Source organism: Cloeon dipterum, chromosome 4 (assembly GCF_949628265.1).
Source record: "Cloeon dipterum chromosome 4, ieCloDipt1.1, whole genome shotgun sequence".
NCBI lineage: Eukaryota > Metazoa > Arthropoda > Insecta > Ephemeroptera > Baetidae > Cloeon > Cloeon dipterum.
In genome coordinates, this window is record NC_088789.1 from 4,441,826 (window position 1) to 4,469,759 (window position 27,934).

General features: G+C 41.4%; 5 protein-coding genes across 5 annotated transcripts; 2 read left to right on the forward strand and 3 right to left on the reverse strand.

Annotated features, from left to right (window-relative positions):
- Nucleotides 1-92: 92 nt before the first annotated feature.
- mtSSB (mitochondrial single stranded DNA-binding protein) lies at nucleotides 93-1,355 on the reverse strand. Its single transcript, XM_065490065.1, has 4 exons — nucleotides 1,159-1,355; nucleotides 997-1,099; nucleotides 817-936; nucleotides 93-705 (listed from the first exon to the last, which is right to left on the reverse strand). The coding sequence occupies exons 1-4, from the start codon at nucleotides 1,174-1,176 to the stop codon at nucleotides 488-490; spliced, it is 459 nt and encodes a 152-aa protein (XP_065346137.1). The 5' UTR covers nucleotides 1,177-1,355; the 3' UTR covers nucleotides 93-487.
- Nucleotides 1,356-1,872: 517 nt separating this feature from the next.
- Nucleotides 1,873-12,844, reverse strand: LOC135943500 (myosin-VIIa-like). The gene is made up of 37 exons (XM_065490059.1): nucleotides 12,710-12,844; nucleotides 11,966-12,079; nucleotides 11,764-11,910; nucleotides 11,523-11,707; nucleotides 10,987-11,108; nucleotides 10,675-10,931; nucleotides 10,419-10,584; nucleotides 10,230-10,357; nucleotides 9,984-10,171; nucleotides 9,348-9,558; nucleotides 9,048-9,298; nucleotides 8,845-8,989; nucleotides 8,560-8,715; nucleotides 8,269-8,459; nucleotides 8,033-8,207; nucleotides 7,507-7,968; nucleotides 7,246-7,452; nucleotides 7,005-7,193; nucleotides 6,748-6,950; nucleotides 6,441-6,687; nucleotides 6,153-6,326; nucleotides 5,875-6,102; nucleotides 5,644-5,820; nucleotides 5,473-5,590; nucleotides 5,273-5,393; nucleotides 5,032-5,219; nucleotides 4,785-4,969; nucleotides 4,606-4,727; nucleotides 4,279-4,543; nucleotides 4,021-4,158; nucleotides 3,781-3,963; nucleotides 3,529-3,730; nucleotides 3,345-3,473; nucleotides 2,650-2,746; nucleotides 2,496-2,593; nucleotides 2,266-2,435; nucleotides 1,873-2,213 (listed from the first exon to the last, which is right to left on the reverse strand). The coding sequence occupies exons 1-37, from the start codon at nucleotides 12,740-12,742 to the stop codon at nucleotides 2,013-2,015; spliced, it is 6,573 nt and encodes a 2,190-aa protein (XP_065346131.1). The 5' UTR covers nucleotides 12,743-12,844; the 3' UTR covers nucleotides 1,873-2,012.
- A 209-nt stretch (nucleotides 12,845-13,053) lies between these two features.
- ND-24 (NADH dehydrogenase ubiquinone) lies at nucleotides 13,054-14,859 on the reverse strand. The gene is made up of 3 exons (XM_065490064.1): nucleotides 14,731-14,859; nucleotides 13,811-14,166; nucleotides 13,054-13,495 (listed from the first exon to the last, which is right to left on the reverse strand). The coding sequence occupies exons 2-3, from the start codon at nucleotides 14,158-14,160 to the stop codon at nucleotides 13,117-13,119; spliced, it is 729 nt and encodes a 242-aa protein (XP_065346136.1). The 5' UTR covers nucleotides 14,161-14,166; nucleotides 14,731-14,859; the 3' UTR covers nucleotides 13,054-13,116.
- A 76-nt stretch (nucleotides 14,860-14,935) lies between these two features.
- Rubicon (rubicon) lies at nucleotides 14,936-21,353 on the forward strand. Its single transcript, XM_065490060.1, has 10 exons — nucleotides 14,936-15,115; nucleotides 15,246-15,418; nucleotides 15,590-15,773; nucleotides 16,274-17,041; nucleotides 17,097-17,261; nucleotides 17,318-17,486; nucleotides 17,540-17,748; nucleotides 18,714-18,856; nucleotides 18,915-19,434; nucleotides 20,345-21,353. The coding sequence occupies exons 1-10, from the start codon at nucleotides 14,936-14,938 to the stop codon at nucleotides 20,555-20,557; spliced, it is 2,724 nt and encodes a 907-aa protein (XP_065346132.1). The 3' UTR covers nucleotides 20,558-21,353.
- Nucleotides 21,354-23,821: 2,468 nt separating this feature from the next.
- LOC135944250 (regucalcin-like) lies at nucleotides 23,822-26,370 on the forward strand. The gene is made up of 4 exons (XM_065491071.1): nucleotides 23,822-23,988; nucleotides 24,920-25,281; nucleotides 25,727-25,939; nucleotides 25,992-26,370. Exons 1-4 carry the CDS (start codon nucleotides 23,867-23,869, stop codon nucleotides 26,339-26,341), a joined length of 1,047 nt encoding a protein of 348 aa, XP_065347143.1. The 5' UTR covers nucleotides 23,822-23,866; the 3' UTR covers nucleotides 26,342-26,370.
- The last annotated feature ends 1,564 nt before the right edge of the window (nucleotides 26,371-27,934 follow it).

The following is a 27,934-nucleotide window of genomic DNA, read 5'->3' on the forward strand; positions in this document are numbered from 1 at the left end:
CCTAAAATCACGAGATCAAACAGGAACCGGATGTTTACCAACAACAAATAATAAAATGTCGAGGGTGACGGGCAGAACAAAACTTGACAAGATTTACTAAATAGCTTCTGGACGCTTTATTGAATTTTAAGTACACATAAACTCTACAAGGTGATGCAATAACTAAAAAGAGTCACAATGATGATTTGGAAGGCATTCCTAAGAATCTACTGGAACTAATATATGAAGGGAAAATTACATGTTAGTGGCGTTGAAACAAATATCTGACAAAATGCAAAATACTGGCTGCGAGAGTAAATTGGTCAATCAAATCAATTTGAGAGCCCTGATTCATTTTGAGCAACGGACAAATTTTAAAACAAATCTTTCAGATTTTTCCCAAAATAAATGATTTCTTTCAAGAGCACAACTGCCTGGCGGGAGAAACGTTTTAACGCCTGTAGCCTCGGAGCAGTCTTAAGGAACTATAATTTTTGATCAATTTTGCTTAGGCGCTCTTGGGAGTGCCGGACATGAAAATGACATCGTCGGCAATGATGGCGGTGGTCGCGCGTTGGACGCCTTCAGCGTCGGTGATTTCACCGTAGGTCAAACGTCCAGTCACGTAGACACGCTGGCCCTTTTGCACATACTGGTAGACGAGATCGCGTAGACCTGGACGGAAGCAGCAAATGCGGTGCCACTCAGTCTTCTGCTGTTGCTCACCTAGAGTCAACATAAATGATTTTTTAACAAATTTTTTCTTCGTGTATAAAAGTAATGATTAATAATTGGATGAATCAGGTGTAGGTTTAAATATTATTTATAGTATGATACCTGATTCATATTTGTAGTTCAGGTGGGTGGCAAGGCTGAAAATGACCACAGGGTGCTGTTCATTGCCCCTCTTCTGGGGGTCGGCGCCCACTCTGCCCATCAAAGTCACAGTATTGACGGCTGCAAAAATAGAGCAAGGAAGGAATTAAAAGTATTGTCAACCCCGCTTGTGTGTGTTACTCTTTTCATATTTGGCCGGGGCTTCTTTAGTGTTAGCAGCATTTGAGGCCAGTCGTGCAGGCTGGATGATCTGCTTCAGGAGCGATGAGCGTGCTCTGGCCAGCTGCGGAAATGACAGCGACAATTTTACAGATGCAGTTACTTCATAAAGTTCGCATTTACCTGAGTGAGACCGAACATTTTAATGGATATGGGTGTCTGAGGAATATTACTCCGTAAAACAAGGAATGCAAAACTGCTGGAAATGCTGCTAAATCTTGGATTTTGCGAACCGCTAGGCCTGACAACACGTGCAAATGAGCGGGAACCAAGCAGACAAACACAAAACAAGACAAGATCACGCTTTGCGGATCCAGATGGCGGCACGCCCCTTTTTTATACAATGGTTCGTCGCGAAACTTGAGGAGGGAGACGGCGAAGGTCTGGTGCTGGCGGCACGGCAACAAATCGTGAGCTATTTTAATATTTTTTAATTAACAACCAATATATAAAAATATTTATAGTACTAAGACGAGATAAAAACTCTGGAGCCTTGAGCTATCATAGATGTAGATACATAGCCTGGAATTGGTCGAAATTGCAAGGCAAAAGCTATAGTTCAATTTTATTGATCTCCGCTTAAACATAATATCTGCACGATGTTCAAACACTTTTCTTTTACCGGCTCGATCATATTCTTAAAGAGAACTAAAAATTTTAAAATAACATCTAGAAATTTTGTTTCCTTTTCCCTCTAAAATAAGATATCAGATATATATGTTTAAGAAATCGTCTACAATTATATTTTTAGTTGGAGCAGACTGTTTTTCCAATCTAGCTAGCTAAAACGCGACTTCTTTTTAAAATTGCCCTCATTAATAAACACTCGGTGGCAAATTAATCTAAAATTCAACTTTAATTATTTATTCTTAAAATCAATCAAAATCATTTTGCAAGTCACAATATTCATACCCCAACATTAACCATACAAGATACGTATAATTATTATAGAATATGAAAAATAAATAATGATTTATCTAGTAAATTCGGCCTCTCTGCTCAATGGTGTTGACCAGAGAGGAAATGTACGAGGTCAGCAAATCATCCATCTTGTATCCAAGTGGAGTTTCGCAGAGCAACTTGTTGCTTCGCACCAGATTGCCAATGGTCACGTGGAAGAAGGTGTTGCCGGATGACCAGTTGGAAATTTTGTTGAACGAATGCGTGATCAAAATTTCCTGCGGAACAAAATTTAGCTTCATCCTTTTTTTAAATTTAACTCCTGGCTACCTTATTTTGCGGGTTGATCAGGCTGATGCCGTTCTTGTTCACCGCGACGATAATGAACTCGGGGTACATGGGTTCTGAGGTCTGCTTCACCTCAAAGAAGGCAGAGCCGAAAGTGGGCCACTGGTACAGGATCTTAAGGACGGCGAGCTTGGCCTCCTCCTTACTCATACCTACAAATTTGGACTCAATTTAATTGGGTTCATAATTTGAAATTCCGTCTTCGTATATACCTGTGTTTTTGTTGTAGGCCGCCGTGATCGCTTTCTTCCAATCAGAACTGCTCTGCAGGCGGATCATGTCGTTCGGAACGTAGTCCTTCAGATTTTGGCTGGAATGTCAGTTAGTGTCATTGGAGGTCTTGTTAGAGGTACACGATTCTTTTACCCTATGTTGGCCAGCTCGTTCTTGTTGACGCCGTTGTTGACCCTGTAAATAAGCGCAGCCAATTGTACTGCCTCATCTTTGCTGCATTTGTGATAGCCTGGAATCAAAAAATGACACGTCCTCTTCAATGTTAGAAGTCTCAGGTCTCAGCCGGCAAATTTTTGGCCAGCTGCCATGATAGCTGCTATTATAATCTGCGCCAGCCGCGGGTAAAAAAGGGTCAAAAATTGAAAAGTGCAGGAGAAAAAAATGTCTTCCGGCCCTTAGGGCCGTTAAGCACTATCAAAAAACGTTTAAAATATCGCCAGCTGCGCCAGCCGCCGCTAAAAAAATCGGCTAAGCCGGTCCCTCCAGCCGCCGCCTTATATCTTGCGGCTGATAACTCTATTCAACATATATTATTTGGATGGCGGGCAGTTTTAGGCAACCTGCGCAACACGAAGGATCTCCCGGTTGCATACGTCATTTGTCATGAATCATTTTTTGTTAGGATTAGCGTATCTTAACATACAATATTAATTACTGACGCTTTATGGTACGTAGGAAAAATGTTACATTACTCATCTCAAACTGATATTTTTCTTGAAACTCCAGAAACGTCAGAAGCAAATTATATCTGATATCATTGTAATATGATATCGGAGGTATTATTTTAGTAAATTACGAACCTAAAACTATTACATAATCTAACTCACCTCTGAGAAGCTTGACTACTTCCTGGTGGTAGTGGAAGATCTGGTCCGCGTTCTTGTCTTTTCCAGGGAGAACATTCGTCCAAAGTTTGCGCATGAAAATGATCTGGTAGAGGAAGTTTGGCACAACTCCTATTGGGGGAATTATGAATTTAATTGCTTAACTGCGCTATCTCGAGTGGTTTACCGTCTCTGGTTGGCCTGGTCCTCTTCATCCAGTCGGTCAAGTAACGCACAAAGTCGAAGAAGAAGTCGGAGTCCGGCACGCTGATCACCTTGTCGGCAATTTTCACAAACAGACTGAAACCTTCCGCCGAGTGGATGTTGAGCCGCTTGGCGATTGAGGCGCACAGGTCGCGAGCTCTGGTGGATGAATCCACTTCAAATGCCTGCGAAAACCCTTGAAACAACAGCTTTTAGATTAAATTAATCCCCAAACCTCGTCGGTGTCGTCGGGGAAGTAGACTTTGTGGAATATCTGCGTGGTCTTGTGCTGGATGGCCTCAACCTCGACGGGGTGCGGCGGGTACTTCCTGTGGCCGTTGTTCAGCGTCTTCTGCAGCCGCTGCAGCGAGTCCTGAGCCAGCGGGTGCTTTCTCGTCCTAAGGAACATGGTGAGTTCCTGGATATCGAGATATCAAGTTGAAATATAGAAATTCCCCAAATTTACGGCGCTCACCTTCAGAAGGCCAGTGCTGCAGCCGAAAAGTCCTGTCGCCAGCCACATCAGCTCCCAGCCTCTTTCAGTGCTGAAGTCGCTTGTGTTGCCAGTCAGCTGCTTCATGATTTGGCAGTAAACCTCATCTCGCAGGAGCTCCTGATTTTATATTTTTTATTTTATGCAAAAAAATGCCAAAAAATTCTAAAAGTGCTATTTTATATATCTCAAAAGAAAGTGACTATTTGCCACCACAATTTTATTAAAAATTTTAATTACGTGGGTCAGTGGTCCGCCGTAAATATAGTCGGTCAACTCCGAACTATTTCTTGGCCTCTTGGATGGCAAGTCACCCATGTATTTAAGAATGGCTTGGAACATGAAGCACGCTTCTTCCGCCAGTTCGTCCTTGTTGACGAGCTTCTTCAGCAGAGGCTGCTTCAAGGGTTCGCGCGAGTACCGCCACAGCTCATCGTTGCTAACGTTCTTACCCCTGGCTGAGGTCAGCGTTTGACCCTTACTCAAGGATTGCCTTGAAATCAACCTGAAATTTGATTTTTTGTTAAATTTTCCGACTCTGTGAACTTTTTAAAAAAATAAAATTACCTGAAATGTTCTCCTGCGTAGTTGCTGAGGGTGTGCGGTTTCACCCTGTTTTCAGTTCCGTTTGCGATGTTCATTAGCTGCAGTTGCCTGCCCTTGAGGGCACCGTCTTGCAAAAAGAGCGCCTAAAATTCGATATTTGTAGTTTCATAATCGAGGTAATAGTAATGAAAATCGCTTACAACAATATCAGTAGGTGGTTCTTTGAGGGTAGGAAGAATGTAGACGTTTTGACTTGCGATGTCACCCCTCTGGTTGGTTCTCCTATTCCTTCCAACGCCCCAAGCACTTTTCATCAAAGTCTCGCCAATCGTCTCTCCCTCCAGATAGATAAGATCGCCTCTCAAATACGTCAGCATGTTGCTGTCTGCATTTTTTTTGCAGAGTAATTTATTTTAATAAAACAGTTTCTAATTTATCGACTGCTACCTTTGGGTTGGTTATCTTGCAGGGCGACAGTGAACCTGGAGAGTTTCCTCAGCTCGCCAATCACGAACAGCAACAGTTCCTTCAGGTCTTCCGCGTTAGGCGCATTGAACGTAAGAGTCTGAGCCTGGGCCGTGTGCAGAACAATCTGCGGTGCGGTTGCCTGGCCGTTCTTCATCACAGCCGGGTTGCTGTTTAAAATAAATTTAGAAATAAGGCTCACAGATGTTCTCCCCAAAATTACGTCAAAATTTCGGTGATCTCTGGGAAGGAAAGCTCCAGCAAAACTTGTTCTTGGTCGTCGACCACGTAGATGCCCGTCCAGTTCACGGCCATAATAACATCGTTCTTGGCTAGAGTTGGACCTAAAATTTAAATTAATATCGTCACGTTTTGATTTTTCAAAATGAAGATGGTTGTTTATAATTTCGAAATATTTCTCACCTGAAACTTTGAATACCTCGAAGAATCTTGAAAACAGGAGTGGCCACTTAAGCCTGGCGTAGGTCACAATGTCTTCCTTAACCTTCTCCTTTGGAACACTCTCTTTCACGTAATAGCTCTGTAAATTTACCATTTAAATATACACACTTTTCCTTATATTTTTTGCTATACCTTCTTGAAAGCTTGCGTAACAGACGTGGACCATTTGTCCATCACCTTCTCTTTTGGTCCGATCAGATACGGGTCTGGTAGGTAAATGGGTAAGGAGCCGATCAAAATTGAAGGACTCAAGTTGCTTCCGTGGTCAATATAATACTGCTGAGCGGCCAGCATTGCAACATCCTCTTCCTGTGACAAAATCATTTTTCAAATATATGCTATTTTTAAGTCAATATTTTATACCTTGTCGCATTTGTACTCTCCGTACTTGACTCCGCGCACAACCTGCTGGTAGATGAGGTTGGTGGCGACAGGGTCGAATGTCGGATCGTGCCATGGAGCGAAAATCTCTTTCCTGAAGAACAGGCGCCACGGGGCATTCCTCTCCTGGGCGCCCTGCTCCTTGGCATACTGCTCGCACTGGGAAACGGCGTCCATCACGTGGTCTCCACCACTGCCCAGAGAAGACACCTTTTGATTTCGGTGTAAATTAAGATGTTTAATCTAAGCTGAGTAAATACCTTGTCGAACAGAGCAATGAACAACGAAAATCCAAAGCGGTCTTTTAGCCCAATCTTATTTGCGACGCTGTCGACCAGTTCGCTTGCGGTGGTGGCTGAGTCTGTTCTCAGGGTGATTTGAGCGCCGTCCATGAAAGTGACCGTCAGTAGGATGGGCTCTTTTGATTTAGTCGCCTGAAAAATAATTGAGAAAATCGATTGATCGTTTTTTAAGAAACAATGTACTTGCAAATTATCATTATATTTTGTTTATTCGTTTATTTTAATATCATTAATTGACTTTCGCACCTGAAGTTCAAGCCAGCTTGGGGGTTGCGTCCTAGTACCGTTGGTGATGGTCCTCTGTAGTCTGCCCTCGCAGTAGGGAGCGTAACCAGGTGGCCCTTGCCTGATAAAGGCCCTCAAGTACTTGACAAACTTTTCTGACGGCGCGAAGCACCCAACACACAGCGAGAGTAAAATCCATCCTCTTGCGTGAGACGATTTAGAGGGATTGTTGGTCAACTGCTTGCAAATTTGGCAGTAAATTTCATCCCTTAGAGAATTAAATCAGTTTAGGATCTGATTGCATGCATATGTTTCTGTATCTCTATACCTCAATTGCGACCTGAGAATTCCGTGACCAATGATAAAGTGCAGCTTTTCGAGGTTACTTGTAGGCCTTGAGGTGAGCCAACTGTGGTAGCTGTCTTTGGCCAGCTCATCGCTCAGCATTCCCTGTCGCATTTCTTCGGGCAGCTTGTTCTTTCGCCGCAGGGTCAACGACACTAATTTACCCCTAACCGATCTCGGCAGGTTCTACCAAACGCCGGGTGAGCATAAAAATATTGGTTAAAATGAATTTTGTTTTACCGAGTTAGGTGTAATGGGTTCCTTTCCGTTTAACAGGTCATTAAACTGAGGGCTCTGTGCAAACGATCTTCCCAAGGTAGCTTGGACCCTTTGCATGACTGAGCTGTTGTCCCGGTCTCCATTCACAAATCTCGGCTCAGGCAAATCACCGCAGAATCTGAGGATCGTTATCCATAGCGCTTGAGCAGCCTGGAAAATATTAAAATTGTGCTTGTGATCAAATCAAATTATTTTTTATTACAAGTTCATCTGTGGTTGTTGGAAGGGAAAGCAAGGACGGCTTTATCAGTTTCCTCGAGTACTGATGGTTGATTTGTCCCTGGAAGTAGGTGGACGCGTACTTCTGGAAGCTGTAGTCCTCCAGGTCGTCTTTTTCAAATTTGCTCTTGCCCATCGCGTCAATAATTTCGGACGGTGGTGCCTTTGGAGTAGACTGAGCAGCGAGTCCCTGCAAAATTTGTTTATTAGCTACTGATATTTTTTTCATTTTTTTTTCTCCTACTCCGTAAACGGTCGTCCTTTGCTGCTCGGAGGTTGGGCTGGGCAGTGAGGAGGACGAGACCTCGCTTGGCGTTTTCTCTAGGAAGCCGAAGATGTCGGCCACGTATTGCGAGTGGTCGATGGGCGCCTCCCTCTTCCTCAGGGCATCCGTGATGCGGCGGTTGTTGCGCTCCGCACGCCACTTTGCGTCCACCTCTTGCTCCTGCATTTCTTTCTCCAACTCCTGCACGCGGATCTTGTAGTTCTTCTCGGCCTCTTCCTTGTAATTTTCGATCTTGTCTTTCTTGAACCTGGCCTCCTCCTCCTTTCTCAGCCGCCGGATCTCTTGCATCTTTAGCTCGCGGTACCGCATGCGGAACACAGTTTTCTGCGCGATGATGCGCCGCACGTGCGCCTGCACCTTGATGATTGCCTTTTCCCGACGCGCCATACCGTGTCTGACCAAGTAACCGCGGCAGCGAGCCTGTATACAGATTACGGTATTATCAGTTGGCAGCAAGCAAAACTAAAATTAAGTGGTTGCGTACTTGCAGTCTGATAACCCTTTCCCTGGTGCGTGTGAATCTGTGCGTGAGCCGCCTGGAAGCTATGCAAGCTTGCAGCCTGCTGTAGCCGTTTCTCACTTCCAAGAAGCGCTTACGTGGCAGGTATCCTCGCCAGGCGGTCTGGATTTTGATCGTGGCAGCTCTCAGTCTCTGATACCTTAAATTTAGAAAAAAATTCGGGTTTGTGCCAAAACAAACTGATTTTTCATAGAAATTACTTTCGCCTCTGAATCCAGCCTCGAATGCAGCGTTGCAAAATCAAGATTCTGGCTGCCAATATCACGGCTCTCTCCTGTTCCAGGTACAAATCTTGTGCGTCCTTGAGAAAAACTTTGGTTTTGCCCAACTGGAAATCCACCTTGCCCAAGATTGCTTGGCAAATTTTGCCTGCCAAATGTTTCCAGTCAGCCTGTTTCAAGGTGTTTAAAATTTAGAATTTTTGAACACAAAAAAATTACTCTGACTGTTGTGGATAGGCCAATGCCTACAGCGTTTGAAACCAATCTTACCTTGGCAGAGTGCTGAATGCCAGGGACGAGGATGCGATATCGTTCGACAAATTCTTTGAATGCGTGTCGAATTGGGTAGCCCGCTTTGCGAATGCGAATCGTCTCCATCATACCAGAGTAACGCAATTGGCGGCAGCACAAGGCGCGATCAAACATCTGCATATTATCAATTAATTTATGCTCACATAGTCGATTAACATCCATTTAAACTAGATTTCTATCTTATCAATTATTTTTGGTGAACCCTAAAAGCATTCCTAATCCAATTTTGTATAACACACCAACCTGAGGCTTTTTGTACTCGTTGGGTTTGATGCAGCGCACAAAGAACGGCTGGCAGCTGTTCAGTGTCCTCATCAGAGCATCAAGGGACCGCCTGAATTGCGCCGAGAGTGTTTGTTGGCGTTTGGTCGTGTCCGGAACGCTGCCTCTGCGGATAAAATAGGAAAAATATTGAAAATAGGGCTTAATAATATTTTCATTCTTACCTGGCATTCACTTGCTTCTCGTCAAAGAAGAGCTGTGCCAAGAAACGGTTTGTGCTGATGTGCACAAGCTGGCGCAGGTCGGCGCTGAAGGTGTCTCTGTTTTTCTCGAGGAAGCCTCTTGTGTCGTAAAAGACGACGCCGGCGAAGTGCTCCAAACCAAATGACGTGTTCAAATCGGATTTTGGCTTCAAGTAGCACTTGTTGGCTTGGTGGTTGGCATGCACTTTGCTCACCAATGTTTGGTCAGTGCCCTAAACTTCCATTTTTAAAGCCATTCAATTTTTTCATGTGAATTTTTACCTTTGGGAATTTGCTCTCTTCGTCAATGAGGCTCATAATGGACATCGGCCTCAAAGCGATCATGTCCAAAATGTGCTGGTTGTCCTGGAACTCGAGATGCTTCCAGCTGATTCCTTCTGCTGAATAGGCTTCCTGCTCCAATTTGAAAATGTGCTGCACAAAGAATTGCTGCAGACTCTCATTCGCGTAGTTTATGCAGAATTGTTCAAAACTGTGGATGTTCAAATTGAATGATTTTTATTATGCAACACCCTGGAGTCACTGTACCAATAAATTTTTATCGTGTGCGCAAAGCCAGCTTAATTAATCATGACTAATTGAAGCCATTAGCTTCTTTATTTCTTATTTTCAGTGATAAGAAACTCTCAATACATGAAAATTTCAACTAAGAGAAGATTAAAAAATTCCACTGTTCTCAGAGCACGTTAGGCGCAGTTGAATGTCATATCTTATTTATCTAGACATGCTAGACATGTAAAATACTTCATAAAAGGCCAACAAAATTTTCCTCTATGACAATGGCACTTTCATCAAGGGTCACTGGTAACTTGATAAAATGATTAGGTATGCAACCGGCTTGACTCACTAGTGAAGCGGATTGCCTAATTACTTATGTCGCAGGCTGGGCCAACAAACCTGTTAATATTGAAGTTCTCAAAGCCAAAGATATCCAAGACGCCGATCTTTTGTACAGACGAAATTTGCGGCTTGTAGACGGCATTGTTAATCTTGTCCACGATCAGAATGAACAGCTGTCCGTAGATTCCCTTCACGAACGCATCGCGCACGTCGAGCGACTGCTCCATGGAAAGGCTTGACACCACCTGTTATTGCGAGTTCAAATTTTTATCCTGGATTGCATTTTTAATTATTTGATTTCACCGTTTCTCCGTGGGCGAAAATTGTCTTCGTTGTCAGTGCCTCTACCAGAGATTTGGGAGAAACGCCGAGCAGGTTTGCCACTCTCTTCACATTTGTGTCGTCTGGAATTTCTGTCACATCCAAATTTTCTGTAATCATGCATCATAGAAGTCAATTCATGCAGAGTAGATTGGTCAATAATTCTCGTACTCTTCACCGCCGCCTTGTAGCGTATGTTGCCCATGTGCAAGAGTGCCGCGAGCAGTTTCATAATGTCCCAGATTTCTTGGTCGGTGAACATTAGCACCTTCATTGCCGACCTGATGTCAGCAAACTCGGCTGCGTCATTTCTGCCCTCACAAATTATGCTTCCGCCCTGAAAATAAATGGAGATATTTAACAAATTCTAATGCCTAAATTCGTGCTGCTGATTTTTTTGTCATTCCAATATTCGAATATACTTTACCCCAGTCAGGTATTTGTAGCTTGAGGCGTCTTGCAGCTCGAGTTTCTTTTTGTCCTCTGCGCTGAGACCAGCCAGCATGCAGTAGAAAATGTGGTAATTCCTCTCATCTGTGCTCTGAGCCACGATTCGAGATTTTTCCAGCAAGTACTGCTCGATTTTTGCCCCTTCGATGACACCATCCTTGTTGAAGTGAATGTCGATGTATTTTCCAAACCGAGAAGAATTGTCGTTTCTGATCGTCTTTGCATTTCCAAACGCTAGGATATTTTTATTTGGTTAAATTGATGAGGGATGAAAGAAGCCGTTAATTACCTTCCAATATTGGATTTGCCTCTAAAATTTGCTGCTCGATCCACGAGTGTTTGCCACTGATAGCCGCCAAGTATTGCAAGATAAGCTTTGTGCTCTCCGTTTTTCCTGCACCGCTCTCTCCACTGAAATATCACATTGATATTAACTATTTGGTTTGTTTCCTCCTATGCAGAGAGCAATATTTCTTCAGTAATTTGATTCAAAATTTAGCTACAGAATATTTTGAAGAGCAAATTTGATTATCAATAGAATTGAGGGAATTTTCACAATTTTACTTAAGAGATCGTAGATTTGGATTTATAGGAGATTTAAGGATTAAATATAATCTGCTACAGTTCGATAGCTTCGATTAACTTTGTGTAAATCAACTTAAACCAAAAAAATTCATGTAAAAGTGGGGCGACGAAATAAATAATTTCTTAAAATCAACCTATCAAGTCCTTTCAATACAAGTAATTTAACAATGGAAAGAAAAATAGTTAGATACGCCTTAATTGGAAAATTATAAGCGAAATTTCAGTCTAAAAGGGACATGCCTGATCACGATGCACTGGTTTTGCTTGTATCGCTGCATATTGGCGAAGCTGTTGTCTCCAATGGCGAAGATGTGAGGCGGCTCCTGTCCAATTTTTCTGCCGCGATACAGTTTGATCTGAGTCGGCGTGTAAATTGGCAACACCTTGTACGGGTTGATTGCCACCAAAATGGAACCGGTGTAGGTCTATATTTTAATCAAATTATGTTCCAAGGATACGAGGAGTAAATTAGGAATATTACGTAAATCAAATTGTCGTTGTAGCGCATTTGCACATTTCTTAGAATGCCTGGTTCGTGGAGGTCTCCAAGCGAAATCATGTCTTCAACTCCGACTATGGAGGTCATGTGCATGGATTTTACCACGGCGTCGGCCGGCACGGTTCTAGTCTGAATTCAGTTTGATTTTTTTAAAACTGTTTTTCAAACAAAGAAAAATTTTTACTTTTCCTTCATCGTCTTTGACGGTGAGTTTGGTTTTGTCGCTGGAAATTACTCTTGCCCCAATTGGCACCTCGAATTCGCCTGTCGTCGTTGGTTTGATCCAAACCCACTCCCCCTGAAATATTGACCATTTATTTCTTTATTCCCCTGTGGCTGAAGTCCTTTCTCGAGAAACCATCTCATGCTCTCCATGAACCCATCAAAATATATTTTATACTTCTTAAAACCATTTGTGGATTAAAATTTTTTAATCATTTTAAACAAGAAGACGAATAGATTGATAATTGGCAGCTGATGGTTTAGCAGTGACAATAATTAGATTATTTCGTCGAGTACAAATATTTTCATGATAGGTTTTTTTAGAGCGCGGTATATTCACGCCGCGTCACTTTGAAAGAATGATATCTTGCCTTTCGGCGACCGTCACTGACATTTCAAGATTGTCTGACTCGATTATGAGTTTGATAACTGCGATCAGATGAGCAATAGATCGTGTTTCACAGATCAGACAGGAGCCGAAATAAATTAAAAATTAATATTTCTGAAATATCGGTCGAATTTTTGGTGATGTAAACTAAATTTAACAGCGTATGATTGCTTTATGAGGTTTGAAGTACATCAGACGATAGCATGGGATCATCAACAGAAAGATAACGGATAAATGAGTCATCAGCAAATAACTTTCCAAAAATGCGAGCAAATTTGGCTCCACTGAAATTTCGAATGTTTCCTGCAAAAGCGTTACCTGTGGGTCTGCTGTGCTCTTGGGCACAGTCATTGTGGTGTTCCTACGGTTTGGCCTGCGGTGAAGATCAGGCGTCTACCTCAGACGTGTCAATTGCACCAAATGGAAGCACAGCGGTGCAACTTTTATCAGTACAGGCTGCTTATCAGTTTTCATATTCCTTGCCTAATCTCAATAATATGGATAACTCTGCAAGGTGACGCCAAACTGTTCGACTAAGTGCTCGCAATTAACGTGATGCTGACTAATATTCAAAAGAAAATTTAATTCCTTTGTTTGATAAGACCCGCCACTCCACAAGAGATAGGGATACTTCATGCCGAAAAGAAACGCAATAATACATTATTTTAAATTTTTGTTATTATTCAATTAAATTATTTACATTGAAACAACTAACAATGACAATCCTAGAGGCCAGCCTGGACCCCGAATCCGGGCCCTTTGGGCTCCTCCTTCAGGGAAGTAAGTTCTCCCAGGGGCTCGGCGGCGAACCTTCCGTTCCTGGGACCGGGCTTGGGTTGTTCACCCTTTTTCAGCTTGTCGAGGATTTCTTCTGTGTCTTTGATTGAGAGATCCTCGTAGTAATTGTCGTTGACTTGGATCATAGGGGCATTGACACATGCGCCCAGGCATTCCACCTCAGAGATGCTGAACATTTTGTCGGAAGTCGTTTCACCGACGTTTATTCCAAGCTTGCTCTTGACACACTCCAGGATCTCTGTTGAGCCTCGCAGCCAGCATGGGGTGGTCGTGCAAACCTGGACGTGGTATTTTCCAATGGGTTTTCTGAAAAAAAAAAGTTAATTTCATATCAGCAACAGTAGTACAGTTAAAATGAGACATTTGCTATTTTTTTGAAGACACATACATCATTAAATACACTCAGAGAGTTTAAATCTGTCTTCTAAAGGTTCTTCAAAAAGTTTGATTTATAGAAATCTTTTGAAAAACTTAACTTGAGTTTTCCAACTAGAAAATATTACTGTAGCACGAAAAATATTCATTTTATCTGAATTCATTAAAAAATACTAATGAATGTGTCCCAAGCAGATTCGTCATTTTGCTTTATCAGGTCCTTATGAGCAAAATAAATATACCAACCTGATGAACATGGTGTAGAATGTAGCCACCTCGTAAACCCTCATGCGGGGCAGCTTGAGCAGGTCAGCAACATGATGCATGCCTGAAATGGGCAGCCAGCCGCCGTTCTGCCTCTGCGCCAAGTCGAGCAGAGGAATCATGGCACCCCTCGTGTGGCCGTCAGGGTAGATGGCGATGATGGCCTCGGCCCTCTTCTTGTTCTCAGCGTTGAACTCAAAAGGAATGTCGGGGTTGTCCTCAGGTGAATCTCTGTGCACAAAGAGGCTGTCGTGCCTCTGCACGGCCGACGTCTGGATCGCCCTGGCGCTGCGCCACACGCCTTGGCTCACGCTCCTCAGATTCGACAGCATTTTTGACTGGAATCAATGTTTATATAACTAAAGCTGAGTGGCTGAACTCTTTTGAATATATCCTTATTTAATTAAAGACATAATTGTGAATTGTACGAATAGTGTAATTATGGTACACGCTGAGATAGAATTGTGCTTTCTCGCACACATTTTGCTCGTGAATAGATGGCTGAGGTGTACATTTATCCATTTATATATTCACACACAAAAAACACACAGGATCACACTATAACTTTAAAGTGGAAGGAAAAATCAATGGTAAATTGATATTGATGCATACACCAATTTTCTTTTAAATCATGATTTTTTCCTAATGCCATGAAGCTATTCATCAGCTAAAAGTTTAACCACAGGGTTGTAAAATTTAAGAAATATAAAGCAATTAAATAAATTAAAAATTTTTATCCAATGTTTTCTTTCGGGGCCAAAACATTCGTGCGAAAAAAGCCAATTTCTACAAATTTATACATTTTACATTCAAAATTCATGGCTCATGAGGTTATATTTGCATTTCTATCCATATTTCGACGCTTAATGAGCCTGAAAAGGACCCAATTAATCGGAAATTACCTAAAATGTGGTGCGTGTTAGCGGCTGCCGTCCGAGAAAATGCCACGCCCCTTTCTTTGACCCAGCTGGCCAGCTGTTTAAAATGACGCACTCCTGGCTGAGTCGCTTGACAAATAACACAATATTGACTTTGACCCCGCTTTGTCCAGCACAACCGACCAACGATTCGGTTCATCAGATGTGATCCTCCAACAGCTGGACCACGATGAGCGCCGACGAGCACGAAGAGTCGTGCCGGCAGCTGCTGCAGGCCCTGAAATGCACCGCCGAGGGCCTCCTCGCAGGACACTCGACCAATGTGTGGAGTGTCTACGGCGGACTGCAAAGGCTACACTCGGCCGTCCTCAAGATCTTGCAGCATGGCCTCAAGACCCGCGATCCTCAGGTGAGAAATACATTAATCAGGTTTCATGGTGTCTCGCTTTTGTTAATTCAGGGACAAGTGTTTTCTCATGCGAATCGATCAAAATAAACCTCAGTAATTTGATCCTTCACGCTCCTTGCGTTTCTCACAGGGCTTCCCTGATCCGTGGGCCTTTGTTGAGGCTCTGCAGTGGCTGCAGCCATCGTTGGCCACCTCCCCGCCCTTCCGACAGCCCCTGCTGAAGATCCCACAGGCCACACCCGATGAAGACACACCGAGTGAATCACGCCGGAATGATCAGTATTCAGAGTGGCTTTTTAAAAGGCAAGGAAACTTTTCTATTATTGCTATTGTTAATTTTATATTTAAAACTAACATTCAAGGAGTTAAATTTATTTTATAGTGATGTTAAAATAAAAGCTAACAAAAATGCGAAGCAATGTTTATTTTACTTCTTGTGTTTCGCAGTTCTCTTACCTGCTTCTCTACTTTCAGCTTGGAGTCTCACACTTTGTCTACCAAGTTGTCTTGGCTGCTCTCCGACCGGAGTCACCTAGAAACGTGCTTTGAACCTCATGCATTTTTTCTCCAATCAAGGCACGCTGAGGCTGCCTTAATTTGCCTCAGGGCTGTTGAACAAGGCCAGCCTTCCCTTTTGAATGACTTGGATCCAAGATTGGTAAGAAGTAAATTTCTAGCTACATAATTTCTTAAGGTGGTGAAATTCTTGAGTGTGTAGAGTCATTGACATTATTTTGTTTGTTACAATCTATTTATCATTTATGATGGTGCAAAAAGTTAAATAACCATTATAAGTTCTATTCCCACCCTCTTTTTACACTAAGTAAGTTGCGCAACATCTTTTTATTGCTGACAGTCAGAAGATATTCTCCAACGCGGCTGCATTTTGTGCATCAAAATTAATTCATTCAATTTGTCATCAAATTAATTCCTAAAGCATTGTGAAACATCTCAGATACGCCCACAAGTAGGCGGTTTTGTTTATTATTTTTAGATTTCTATTCAGCACCACCGCTTTTATTATAACTAGCAGGAGGTACACTATCCGAGTGAAATTTAATTGATTTCCAATATTCCAATCATAGGCACACATTTGTGAATTGCCAGAATTTTTCCAAACTATATTTTACTGCTGTCCTAACGTCCTTTCTTTTGCAGTACCTGAGTGAACTAAGCACAAAGCAATTTGTACGATCGCACCGGCGCTGCTCGTCGTTTCCAGACAACGTGCGGCCATTCATCAGACTGAACCGCAGATCAACCACGCTGCCACACCTGAAGCTGCTGACTGTGACCAAGCTGACGCTGGAGCGTCAGTGGAACAGTGAGCCCTCGCTTTCCAGTGTACCCAAACCAAAGACCCGCTTCCGGAGCTCTACCGTTTCGAGCGCCAACCTGACGACAAAATTCGACGCTGAGGTAGCTTTGCGGAAGCTGAAACTCGGGTGCCTGAATGAGAAACACAAAACCTCTAGTCCTGATAAGGTCGACTCAAAGACTGAACCGCTGAAGAGACCAACAAACCTCACACTGAGCACAATCATCCAAGAGGACACGCCCAAGTCAGTGGAAAAGGTGTCCGGCGTCAGTTTGCTGGTCGAGCCGTGCTCTGAAGCCTTGAGCCAGGAAATTCCTATTTCGCCTGCTTCTAACTCAAACAATACCCTTTCAAAACTGGTCACCCCGGTCAGTTCGCTCTCCATCTCTCCACAACTGATGTCGACTGCGTTTTTGTCCACGGCTTATGGTTCTATGGACAGGAAAACATCTGAAATCACCAGTTTTTTGGATGGCACTGGAAAGTTCTCTGATCCAGCTGAAGAACTGTGCAGGGAAAACGCACATTTTAGTGTTTCAGAGGCGATGATAGCAGCTATCGAAAGAGCCAAATACGAAAGGAGTGAGCGCAAGGCCAATCGGATCCTGGTAACCACACAAAATCCCTGTTCTCACCTTCTTTACACCCTTGAAATTTCTGCAGAAAAATGAATCGGCCACTGATGACACTCTTAACAGTGACGAAGAGGATGACGTTGAGATTGCTCGTTTGCAAGAGAAAATCCGCGCGAGGAGAAGAGAAATGGAACAAAAAGAGAAGAGAATTGCTCGCTCAAGGAGGAACATCAGACTGAGACAGAAGCAACAGGTATTTTTTTTTAGTTTCCGCTTTGTAGATATTCAAATACAAATTTTAAATTGTAGCCTCTCACCAGTGATGGCCGCACAGACACTCCAAACACCGACCAGTCCAGCATCACTCCATCGTCATCTCCGTCATCAGACAGTGACAAGGAGGACTCGCAGGATCATTTAATTGAGTCTGATCAACCAGGTGTTCCAGGAGACAATTTGGCTCGTGTTGGCGTGTCTGGTATAGCCTATAAGCTAATACACTGGGAGATAGTTAAACACATATTTGCGCAGGCTTGTCCATGTCCCTTGCTTCCCTCTACTCTGAGTCAGAGTTAGCGTCGAGGCAGCCACCAACTTGCAACTTGGACGAAAGTATTCATTCGCATAAGGGCACGGCTGAAGGGGTTGCGTTTGCCCTGCTCAGTCGGTTCAAAGGAAAAGTGATTCCAAATGAGTCAGAGCTCCAGTGGCTAGTCTCAGAAAACGACGTTCCACAGAAGGTGAGACCTGCCATTGGATTAAACATTGAATAGTTTACAGTTTATATGTCAAATTTGAGAAACGTTATCTTAACTTGAACATGTGGGCTTGTAGAAAAATATTCTTTCCAGCGCTAGATAGATGAGATAGAAGTTGAAAAATATACAATATCATTTTTAAATGACTTCTGTTTTTCAATTTTGCTTTTAATTTTGAGGTTAATTAATTTTTGTACTCATTGGAGTATATAGTTTCCATTTTAAATCTTTAATTTTAAATTCACAACCATTGAAGTGGCTTGAGATGAACTTGACCTCAACTCCTAATAAGTCACAGCTTAAACGTTTGCGCGATATCCTAATCATTGGAAAACACTCTTTTCTGTGTAAATTTATCCAACTGCCTGCCACCAAAACGAAAAATCTGTTCTATATCAGGGGTGTTAATTTTAAATTAGGACCCAAACGCTTTCAGATCAAATTTGGAAACAAAATAAGTGAAATCTACAGCAGATATTTTTCTGCAACTTTATTTCTGTAAATTATGTAGTTGCCTTTAGCTCCAAAATGTAAATTTTACCTATAAATCAAGCCTCAGTAGAAACGTTAGAATTTTACTGCAAATAATTGTAAGATATTGGACGCCTATTTATCAAATATTGGCAGTGACCTGTTTAACTTTGAAATAATGAAAAATCCGTTATAATGGTGTTAAATTAATTCTTAATTTATTGTACAATAGCTTTTCCTATATGCAAATTAAAAAGAATGGAACTGTATAATAGAGGGTAAGGGAAAAGCGAAACCCACCCCCTGATTTGCGTTCACGACCACCTCCTCCTTGACCTCTCCTGCCTCCCAGGATGCCAAAAAATCATTTGCTTGAATAATGTTTGTGACGATTTTGTTTTATTTTCTCTGACCATTGTACAAATTTGTGTGCGTCTCAAAATTTAACTGATCAAATTTCATGTCTGAATGTGCAGCTTTTGCCTCTACCAACAAGCTGGCCAGTCAATCCTGACGAAGCTGAGGACGAAGACATGACAAGGGCGACTCAGTTGAGGGGCAACCTTCAGTGGGCGCCTCCAAGAGCTCAGATAATTTTCCATCCTCACCCTTCTCCAAAGTAATTTTAGTTTTTTTTCCAATTTTGTGCTCAGGAGTAAATAATTTTCATGTTACAGTAGGAAGATTCTGCTTGCCAAGCAGAACTACATGTGCGCCGGCTGTGGGATGAAAGTGGAGCAGCAATACGCCAACAAGATGCGCTTCTGCGAATACCTGGGCCGTTACTTCTGTACTGGGTGCCACGGGAACCAGCTGGCCCTGATCCCAGGCCGCATCATCTTTAAGTGGGACTTCTCGCGACGCCCAGTGTCCTCCTTCTCGTATCGGCTGCTCGACCAAATGCAAAACGACGCCCTCTTCCAACCCGAAGACCTGAACGCGTCCCTCTTCGCCAAATCGCGGCAGCTGGCCAAGTGCAAAATGGTGCGCATCCAGCTAGCTGAGCTCAACAGATTTATTAGCAACTGTCGCTTCGCCAAGGATGATCACAACAAACTCGCCAGGGAACCTAGTCACTTGACTCAGAATCCGGAGGTCTACTCGATGGTTGACCTCTTGCAAGTTAAGACTGGAGAATTAGTAGCGCGTCTGCAGCAACTGGTCAACTCGTGTCAACAACACGTTGTAGACTGTAAAGTGAGTAAAACCTTTTTTACTAACACAATTTAAATTTTAAGTTGATTGAGGGGGAAGAAATAGGACGGAACCAATTTAATTTATCCTAAAGGTAGAATAAAAGTCATTATTCGTCGTATTTTGAAGGAACGGGTCATTATTTTACAAAGTTCAAAATATGAACTTCTGAGTTATATATTTAGCACAAAATGTGTTCAACAGACAAGATAATAGAGAGATATCTATTTACTTTCGCAGCTCCAGACAAAGTTTGACTGTTCTTATCACAGTTTGAAGAATGATAGAACTCGATTCCATTATCTATCACAGCTTTTACACACATTCCTCATATACACAGTACGAATTGGCCACGTTTTTATAAATTGACCAATAGAATTTGTGACAAGCTTTTTTTGCGAACATGTGCCTGTCTGCATAAGACTCTTAGCTTTAAATTTGGTTGACTGGAAAAAAATGGAGTTTCTAAAGCCTCAAAGAGCTCAGGCACTATTATATTCAATATTTCAACATTTGGAAGTGAAAAAATGTTGAATATTAACTGCATTGTTCAATTTAAGGAAATGCCTCAATAGCTGACGTTTGAAACAATACAGTACATAGTTTATTTTTACTTTCCTACACATAACATTACATAAAGATAATTTCTAACACATTACATATAAATAAGAAAACTTATTTACAATACTATGATTGCTACAAACCAGACAAAGAAAACAACTATGCTGTTGAACTGTATGATCTGTTTAAAAAATGTAACCATACCATTTTATTTGGAAAATTCAAACGCAGATCTAAGTTATTTCCCTTCAAAGTTTTACTTAGGCAGCTTCAACTTTTTAAAATATTTTCCCTTTTGCTATGAACTTTTACTATTGATTTAATTAAACTTTTCAACGTTTTCTTGTTTCAGCTGTGCATAGCTCGCGGCTTCTACTGCGAAATATGCAGAAAAGACGAAATTTTGTTTCCGTGGGAGGTGAGCAAGGTGTTGCGGTGCCGGCACTGCGGCTGCTGCCTTCATCTGACGTGCTGGCACCAAAGCAATAGTCCCCCGCCCAATGCAGCTTCGCCACAAGACTGTCCTCGATGTCGACGACTCAAGGCTCGTGAGCAACAAAAGTGAACCACCCACGCTTTTTATAGAAGTTTTAAGGTATCGGCCTCTATGATGAACTCTAACCGCAGCATTTTCATTCCACGTCGTGTCTAGTTTCGTTTAGATTAAAATATTCGTGATCGATATGTTCATTAAACTGTATGCGCGTAAATTGAGGATTCCTCTTTCTGCCAACCCTGTCGAACGAAATGAAAATCTTTTGTAAAACGCGTGCGGAAGGGTTGCCCGAGATAATTAAAGCGGCGCCGGCCGGCCTGAATGGGGGGGCATTGTTGCCCGCTTGATTAAGTTTAAGCAGCGAGCGGAATTGAATTTGCTCCACTATTAGCACGTGAGGCATTCAGTCAGTCAATCATAATGTTGGCCAGCTGACCCTGGTGCATTTGAATTGTAAATCCCCTATTACCAGCGGGCATTAGCGCCCCAATTCATTTCATTAGGCCTAGCGGGGATTATCGTCGCACTGCTACTGTGATACCACGCGCGTCTCCCTACCGGCAAACTGACCGACGCCTCTTTCCACGCTTTATTTCGCAGCTGAAAATTTCATGTGTTGCACCCCATTCAATTATAACGCAGTATTGTTGCGTTTGCCGAAAAAAGAAGACAAAAGAAATTAATTGCTGGTGGGAGTGCAGAAAATCATTGTCGACAACTCTTTCTTGGGAGAGAAGCACACAAATCTTGGAATGTAAAGTTAATTTGTTCAGGCAAAATTTTAAAATAAAATACAGGTTGATTAAATTTCTACTTTTCTTCTCAAAATTCCCCTCTTTGAAAACATAATTTGCAATTGAAAATTATTTTTAATAAAAATCCACAGTGAATGCTCCAATCCCCTTTATTTTAATAATTTGATGCCTTTACATAAACAGGGAAATAATTCATAATATATTAAATGTTCACTGTCCAGCATTAAGTTGTGCGAATAAACAGGAGCAGAAACGCAAATGCTTTAGGCAAACTAGTAGAAAAACTCAGCTAGACTAATCAATTACAGTTAACAGCAAGTTGGTATTTTTTGTCTAGGCATACAAGAAAAGCAGAAGACTGCGACCGCCCGTCTGCCTCGTACCACACCGCCACAGCTCATGCACACACATACATATATATATATTTATTGTTGTTTTCAACAAAGTTGCAGATGAAATATTTAGCTGACATGCGGCAGGAGCGCAGTTGTTTTAAATTAAGCAAAGTGCTTGTTTGCTTGATGGCCGCGCTTATTCTTTTCTTGTGCGCGCCTCCTTTCTCGCAGCACGCGCCGCGAGCAACGTTTGCCATTTTTGGGGATGAGAAGCAAGCGTCTGCCATCCAGCAGGCCTGGTGGTTTTGCGCCCCATGGAAATGAAGGTGTCGTGGATTAATGGCCGACGATTCCTCACAAACGCTGCGAAAGAACAAATAGATTATTCTTCTCGCTCGGAAAAAGTGAAAAGCCTCGCACCTGAATTTGGCAATACATACAATACTTTTCGTGCTTGGAGATTTTATAGGTTTAGCATTACAAAATAATTTTAAGCTCCGCTTTATTATTCAATATTTCAGAAAAGTTTCCTCTTGAAATTTATTTAATTCTGACACAAATCTAGAGTTGGTAAATCAATGAAATATTCTTTAATGGAATCTAGCAGTTAGTATGTCATTTAAATATTTTTATAAACTTTAGTTTATAATAATGGGGATTATAGATCAAACTCTTATGAAGTTAATCAAAAGTTGCGTCACAAGAGTAAGTGCGCCGAAAATCGTTCTGCTCACCGTGCTCGGTTTTTGTGCCGAGCCATAATAATGAAACCATCAATTTCCGAGCAAAAAGGGGTTAATCTACGGCGGCCGCCCGCAAGAAACTGCTGCGGCGTCTTCTTGAGAGGAAATTAATTAGGGTCTGGAATAAAGAGGCGAGCTCTTTCGCCTGCTCTCTTTCGCCGCGATATTCTTTGATATTGGGTAATGAGCCTGTTAACAATACGGCGACCGTGGATAATGAACAACATCGCCTCCTTCGTATACACATTTCCGCTTATTTCTTCCCCATCATCGCCGCCAAAAATGAAAAAGCAACGTGGAAATTTGCCTGCTTCCTCATACAAAATTAAATTTTTGTAAACATTTCCCTGTTTATTGTTTAATTAGTTGGCCTTGTAATTTATAACAAGGAGAACACATCAATCGACCCGAAAAAAAAATATATTTTTTCTTATTATGCCTCTATCATACAGGTTTTAAAATAAGATGAAAATATGCCAAAAGAAAAATTTCCGGTTTTGCGGTTTTCGAGTTAAAACTTTTTACGGTTGTTAAGTGAAAAATCTTAATTGACAAAATGTTTCTGATTAAAACAAATATTTATTAATGCATCTGCTATGAATGCTAGATTAAAAATGATTTCTAATTCGGAAAGCTGATAAAATTTGCATTTTTTTTGCATTTATGCTGTAAAAAATACATTTTCCTCCTATGCCTTCCCAGAAAAACTGTCTAAAAAGTCCATTCGGACTTAAAAGAAGCTTGTAGCCTGCAAAACAATTAACTGGCCAAACTGAAGCATGATTTTATGAAGACTAACTCAGAAAAACTAAAACACTACCACAAGCCGTTACATTTCTGCATTCGATTTCCCAGTGCACTTTTCTATTAGAAATTTTAGGAAAAATGACCAGCTTTAGCAAAACATTTATGTAAATCGCATGTTGTCTCGCATAGTAGATTCCAAATATTTTTTTTTAATCCAAACATTCATGGCAATTTGAAATTTCTCAATATTTTGACTAGATTGATGCGCGGATTAAGCGAACCATAAACTGGAGCTTTATTCCTTTAGAAAATTGTCATATGTTAACAATATTGAATTGTGGCGACAATACCCCATATTTTTCCGATTAATAGATGCGTTTTCCTCTTTGTGATGGGTCTTGAAATAATTTCGTGTTTTCACACGACACGTCCAAGTCGATCGCGTTGTTTGGAGAAAGAAATCGTTTTTATGAGTAATAAATCTCGATTTGTCTCGGTCAGTTCGGAAAACGGGTTGGCCAGTGTCCCTGTCCTGTCGGCACGCACGGAGAGGGCTGCGACGTGCCATCCGAACCTGTTGAGGTTTGACCGCAAAATAAATGCCGGGGGATCACCCCAGACACGTAATTTTGTTTCGTGGTTTTTGAGCAGGCGTCAAACGTCCTCTAGCTGCGCGCCTTCCTTATCTATTCAACAATCCTGCTCGACCCTTTTTTCCGCCACCACCGCCGCCGCCAGTGCCAACCCAATCAATTATTATTGGTGAATTTTCGGGTCCGTTTTTTATCAGTGAAGTGAATGAATTCGCTCATTGTCAGAGAGATACTCCGTTTTGCCGTCAGTCTGTCCGCGATGAGAGTGACGGCGGCCGTGCTGCTCTGCTTTGTGTTCTCAGCCGGCGCTCGCGCCAGGGTCACCAGGTGCATTCATTTTGCCTTCTGATGTGTAACAAAGTTCCTTAAGTTTCTAATCGCTTATTTGAAGTGAAAAAATAAACAGACGATCTAATCGTCTAAATCGCTAGCAAATAACTCATTTTTTATAATTTTTAATTGCGCATTGCTAGGGCTGTGAATTTTAAACGGTTCTATAGACAGTTTTAGACTGTTTTTCATACAAATAAAACGGGGTTGAACGGTTTCTGGGCTGATTTAGATGAGCATGTTAACTGAAAGCCTCAAGTTTTAGTTCAAATGCCAATAAATTAGTCATTTTTGAGGATATCTGAACTAAAAACACGAGTTTTTTTTACGTATTTTTCAGACACAAGATGAGTTAGACTTTATTAAAAATAAAGAAACAATTCATATGTGGAGAATTCTAAACATAATTTACAGGCTACTCCAACAAGCAAAAAATGAGGCAGAATTGTTTTCGTTAAAAGTAGCAGTTTTTTCAATCTTTGAAAATAGCTCAAATAAGAAAGGATGGAATTATTTGGCTTAGTTAAATTTTTGTAAGAAGAATTTCTATCACAGGAATATTTGAGTTGCGGAGTTGTTAATTTCGTTGCTCGCTGATTCAGAATTCTCTTCAGCTGATACTTTGGCTATGTGAGTTTTGTTTTTCTGAGATGAGGCCGAAAGAGCCGCTTTACGATACTAGAACGTGTGATATTAATTTTAATTCACAATTTTTCGACTTAAGCCTTTTCATGCCTGATTTTTGCTTAGAGGGAGTATTTTTTATCAATAAACTATTAAAAAATCCTATTTCCCCATGCAAATGAATTTCTGGTTTACAAAAACCAGACTGGAAACGTTATATTTATGATATAATTTTTATATTTAAACATCTTAAAACTAATTGCACCCTCTCTCAACTAAAAAATCAAATTATGTGTAATGTTAGCGAGGTCCGCGCGATAGTGGTGGAGCCGCTGACTGAGCCCGTGTCGCACGCTGAAGGGCCCCACTGGCAGGCCCCTTATCTCTACTACCTGGACGTCTTCAGCGGCAGTCCCCTACTGCGGCTGGACACAACCTCGGGCAGAGTTGAACGGTGGACGGTACCCCCCGGAAACGCGCCCGTCGCGCTGGCGGTGCCGATCGCCGGAGATGAAGGACGTCTTCTGCTCAGCAGAGGCCGCGAATTGGTCGAATTCGACCTCCTAATCAGTGAAGTGGTCGCCACCTACGGAGTCGCAGACGAGGACAAACCTGGGAACAGATTCAATGACGGCAAGGCGGATCCTGCGGGAAGACTTTGGGCAGGTGAATAACATCAATTCTACGTAAATCTGGTTTCAAAATCTCAATGCTGATTAATTTTTTTATCACTTTCAAAATTTTTTTTTTTTATTTTAATACGAAATTAGAAATTTCGCTCTACAGCTTTTTCGCTCTCACCCGCACTTTGATAAATTATATTACACAATCGTCAAAATTGTCTTCTAAATCCAAATATGAAGATAACAGGGGCATGACGCAAAAGTGTTGACGCATAATTCACATTTTACCTTTGTAAATTTTAATAAAATTAGAGCAACGTTAAAATTGCTTACAGTTTGATTTCTTTTATGTTTCAGGGATAAGAAACTTTACAAATACATATATTTATAATTTTACTTTGGTCTAAAATGAGCATATCGAATTAAAAACATGCCTTTGGGAGATCGTATTTAAATATATTTAACATAAATAAAATGATTAATTTAAGGAACTATGGGACCTGACAACCTGCGCAATAAAGTGGTTCCTGACCAAGGCAGTCTTTTCCTGTTGGACGCAAACGGTTTGACAGCCAAAGTCTCCGAGGTAGATATAAGCAATGGCATAGCTTGGAATTCTGGTCACAACTTAATGTACTACATCGACACTCCCACCGGCAAAGTCGACGTTTTCGACTACGATCTCGCCACGGCCTCGATAAGTAAGTGAAAAATATTTGATATGACTTTTAAATCTAAAAAATGAATATTTAGCCAATCGCAGAACGGTGATAGATTTTGTTGCGCAAAATGTGACTTGCGAGCCAGACGGAATGACCATCGACGCTGATGACTTCCTCTGGGTGGCCTGCTGGAACGGATGGCAGGTCGTCAGGGTCGACCCTGCGCTAGGACAGGTGGTCAGCCAGGTCTCTCTGCCCGTGCAGTACGTGACGTCAGTGAGCTGGGGAGGAGACAACTTTGACGACCTGTATGTGACTTCCTCGAAAGGAGGTCTCACCCCCGAGGAAATTCTGCTGCAACCCTATGCAGGGAGCGTCTTTAAGGTCTCCGGCCTGGGAGTCAACGGTGTGCCAAGCCATTTAATTACACGGCCATTCTGAAAAACTTTAAAATAAAAAAATTTGTTTAACGTCTTTTTTATTTAATTTATATTATTATCAAAAATCAAATCGGAAAAAATAAAATTTGTCTTCGCACCTAAATTTATTGTTTAAAATCAATTCAGCTTGAAATTGATGGCTTTTGTTTTTAAAATATCTTTAGGCACCGACACGACCTATAAAAAGTTCCAACCACCAACCTCCCGTATCTGCGGGGTGGTGTTTGATAAAAGTCGTGATTTTTTGATAGCGAATAATTTTTTCTCAAAGTGAAATACCTCAAACTCCACCCAAAATCCGTTGGACTCGTCTGTACGAGAGTACTTATGATTGCGCATATACATAGAGTTCACCCAGAGATCAAGACGCTACAAACAATTCGAGTTTCCTTGGAAATATATTTTTAGAAACCTCTCGCCACTTATTGAACAATTAAACTTTTTTTAACAATTTTTTGCTGAATCGTTATTTCAGTTCTCGTTTTAGGAGGCATTGCAACTCAAAAAGCACAGATATTAGAGAGGTCAAGGCTAGATAGAAAAAAAATCTTGAATCGAACTAGAAGTTAGACTTTTAAAAAAATTACAATATGTTATTTTATGGTACAATATTTTACAAGATTTAAAATTATTTACATATGGCTAATTAACACTTCAGAAGAAAAATTGCACTTAATGTCAGAGGCAGCGGAAAACATTTTATAGGGTATTAGCGCGCAGCCTTTGCTGTTCACCTCACATTATCTTACTTCGCAGCTAAAATCTCAAGATGCCTTTTAATAAACAAATTTGTAAAGATTGGCCACAGTACATTTTTTGTTGTTTTCCGGTAAACACGTCGAGAAAAATATAAGTAACAAGTCTGTTTACGTAGTAAAAACACCAAACTGAAAAACAAAATATCACAAAAGTGAATATAAATGGCATATTTTGGAAACCTCGACAGCGCATAGCGAGTCTTTTCGAAGAACCGCCAGCCGTGATGCCCAGCAGATTCGACCACGTGAGTATGACGACAGAGAATTTGGTGCCAAAAGTTCCTCTGGGAAAGTTGCTCTTCGAAACTTAATTTGGGCATAAATTATAAATTAGTAAAATATCACATTGAGAGTCAAAAGGACCTTAATTTAACTCATAAATTCAGTTTTAATCGATGTATTATTTATTTTAATGCAATTTGTTTTTTAAAGATACGTGAGAATTTACTAAATTGGGAGTTATGGTTTTCTAACACCACTGACGCAAACTCAAAATGCAAGTAAGTTGATGAAATTAAGACGCTTATTAACAATATAAAAAAAATGAATGAATATATTGAGAAATGGCCAATAATGCAATATTTTTTCTAGGTTTTATTTGCGGCTTATATGGGGACTAACATTACCCTCCGCACTATGGTTTCTAGTGCTCCCATTTCAGTACGAACTCTCGAGGTGTGTACATTTTGACACTGATACATCAATATCAGGTAAATGATGATTGTGTGCTTCCCGTCCCCGGACACCCTCAATATGGGGAGGGACTCCCACATGTTATGCTCTTTGGAAGCATATGCAGTTAGCTCAATTTGCTTTCTTTCCTTACAATTAGCTGC

Excerpts from the sequence above, each read along its gene's own strand:
- mtSSB (XM_065490065.1), bottom strand. Across the intron at positions 937-996 it reads CCCGGCCAAATATGAAAAGA|CCGTCAATACTGTGACTTTG; the intron begins GTAACACACACA and ends CTATTTTTGCAG. Across the intron at positions 706-816 it reads GAACTACAAATATGAATCAG|GTGAGCAACAGCAGAAGACT; the intron begins GTATCATACTAT and ends TGTTGACTCTAG.
- LOC135943500 (XM_065490059.1), bottom strand. The coding sequence starts at position 12,742 with ATGACTGTGCCCAAGAGCACAGCAGACCCACAG. Across the intron at positions 8,208-8,268 it reads GGCTGGATTCAGAGGCGAAA|GTATCAGAGACTGAGAGCTG; the intron begins GTAATTTCTATG and ends TCTAAATTTAAG. Across the intron at positions 4,544-4,605 it reads TACGCAGGAGAACATTTCAG|GTTGATTTCAAGGCAATCCT; the intron begins GTAATTTTATTT and ends ATCAAATTTCAG.
- ND-24 (XM_065490064.1), bottom strand. The coding sequence starts at position 14,160 with ATGCTGTCGAATCTGAGGAGCGTGAGCCAAGGCGTGTGGCGCAGCGCC. Across the intron at positions 13,496-13,810 it reads TTCTACACCATGTTCATCAG|AAAACCCATTGGAAAATACC; the intron begins GTTGGTATATTT and ends TTTTTTTTTCAG.
- Rubicon (XM_065490060.1), top strand. The coding sequence starts at position 14,936 with ATGAGCGCCGACGAGCACGAAGAGTCGTGCCGGCAGCTGCTGCAGGCC. Across the intron at positions 17,487-17,539 it reads GGCTCGTGTTGGCGTGTCTG|GCTTGTCCATGTCCCTTGCT; the intron begins GTATAGCCTATA and ends ATATTTGCGCAG. Across the intron at positions 17,749-18,713 it reads AAAACGACGTTCCACAGAAG|CTTTTGCCTCTACCAACAAG; the intron begins GTGAGACCTGCC and ends CTGAATGTGCAG.
- LOC135944250 (XM_065491071.1), top strand. The coding sequence starts at position 23,867 with ATGAATTCGCTCATTGTCAGAGAGATACTCCGTTTTGCCGTCAGTCTG. Across the intron at positions 23,989-24,919 it reads GCTCGCGCCAGGGTCACCAG|CGAGGTCCGCGCGATAGTGG; the intron begins GTGCATTCATTT and ends GTGTAATGTTAG. Across the intron at positions 25,940-25,991 it reads TCTCGCCACGGCCTCGATAA|CCAATCGCAGAACGGTGATA; the intron begins GTAAGTGAAAAA and ends ATGAATATTTAG.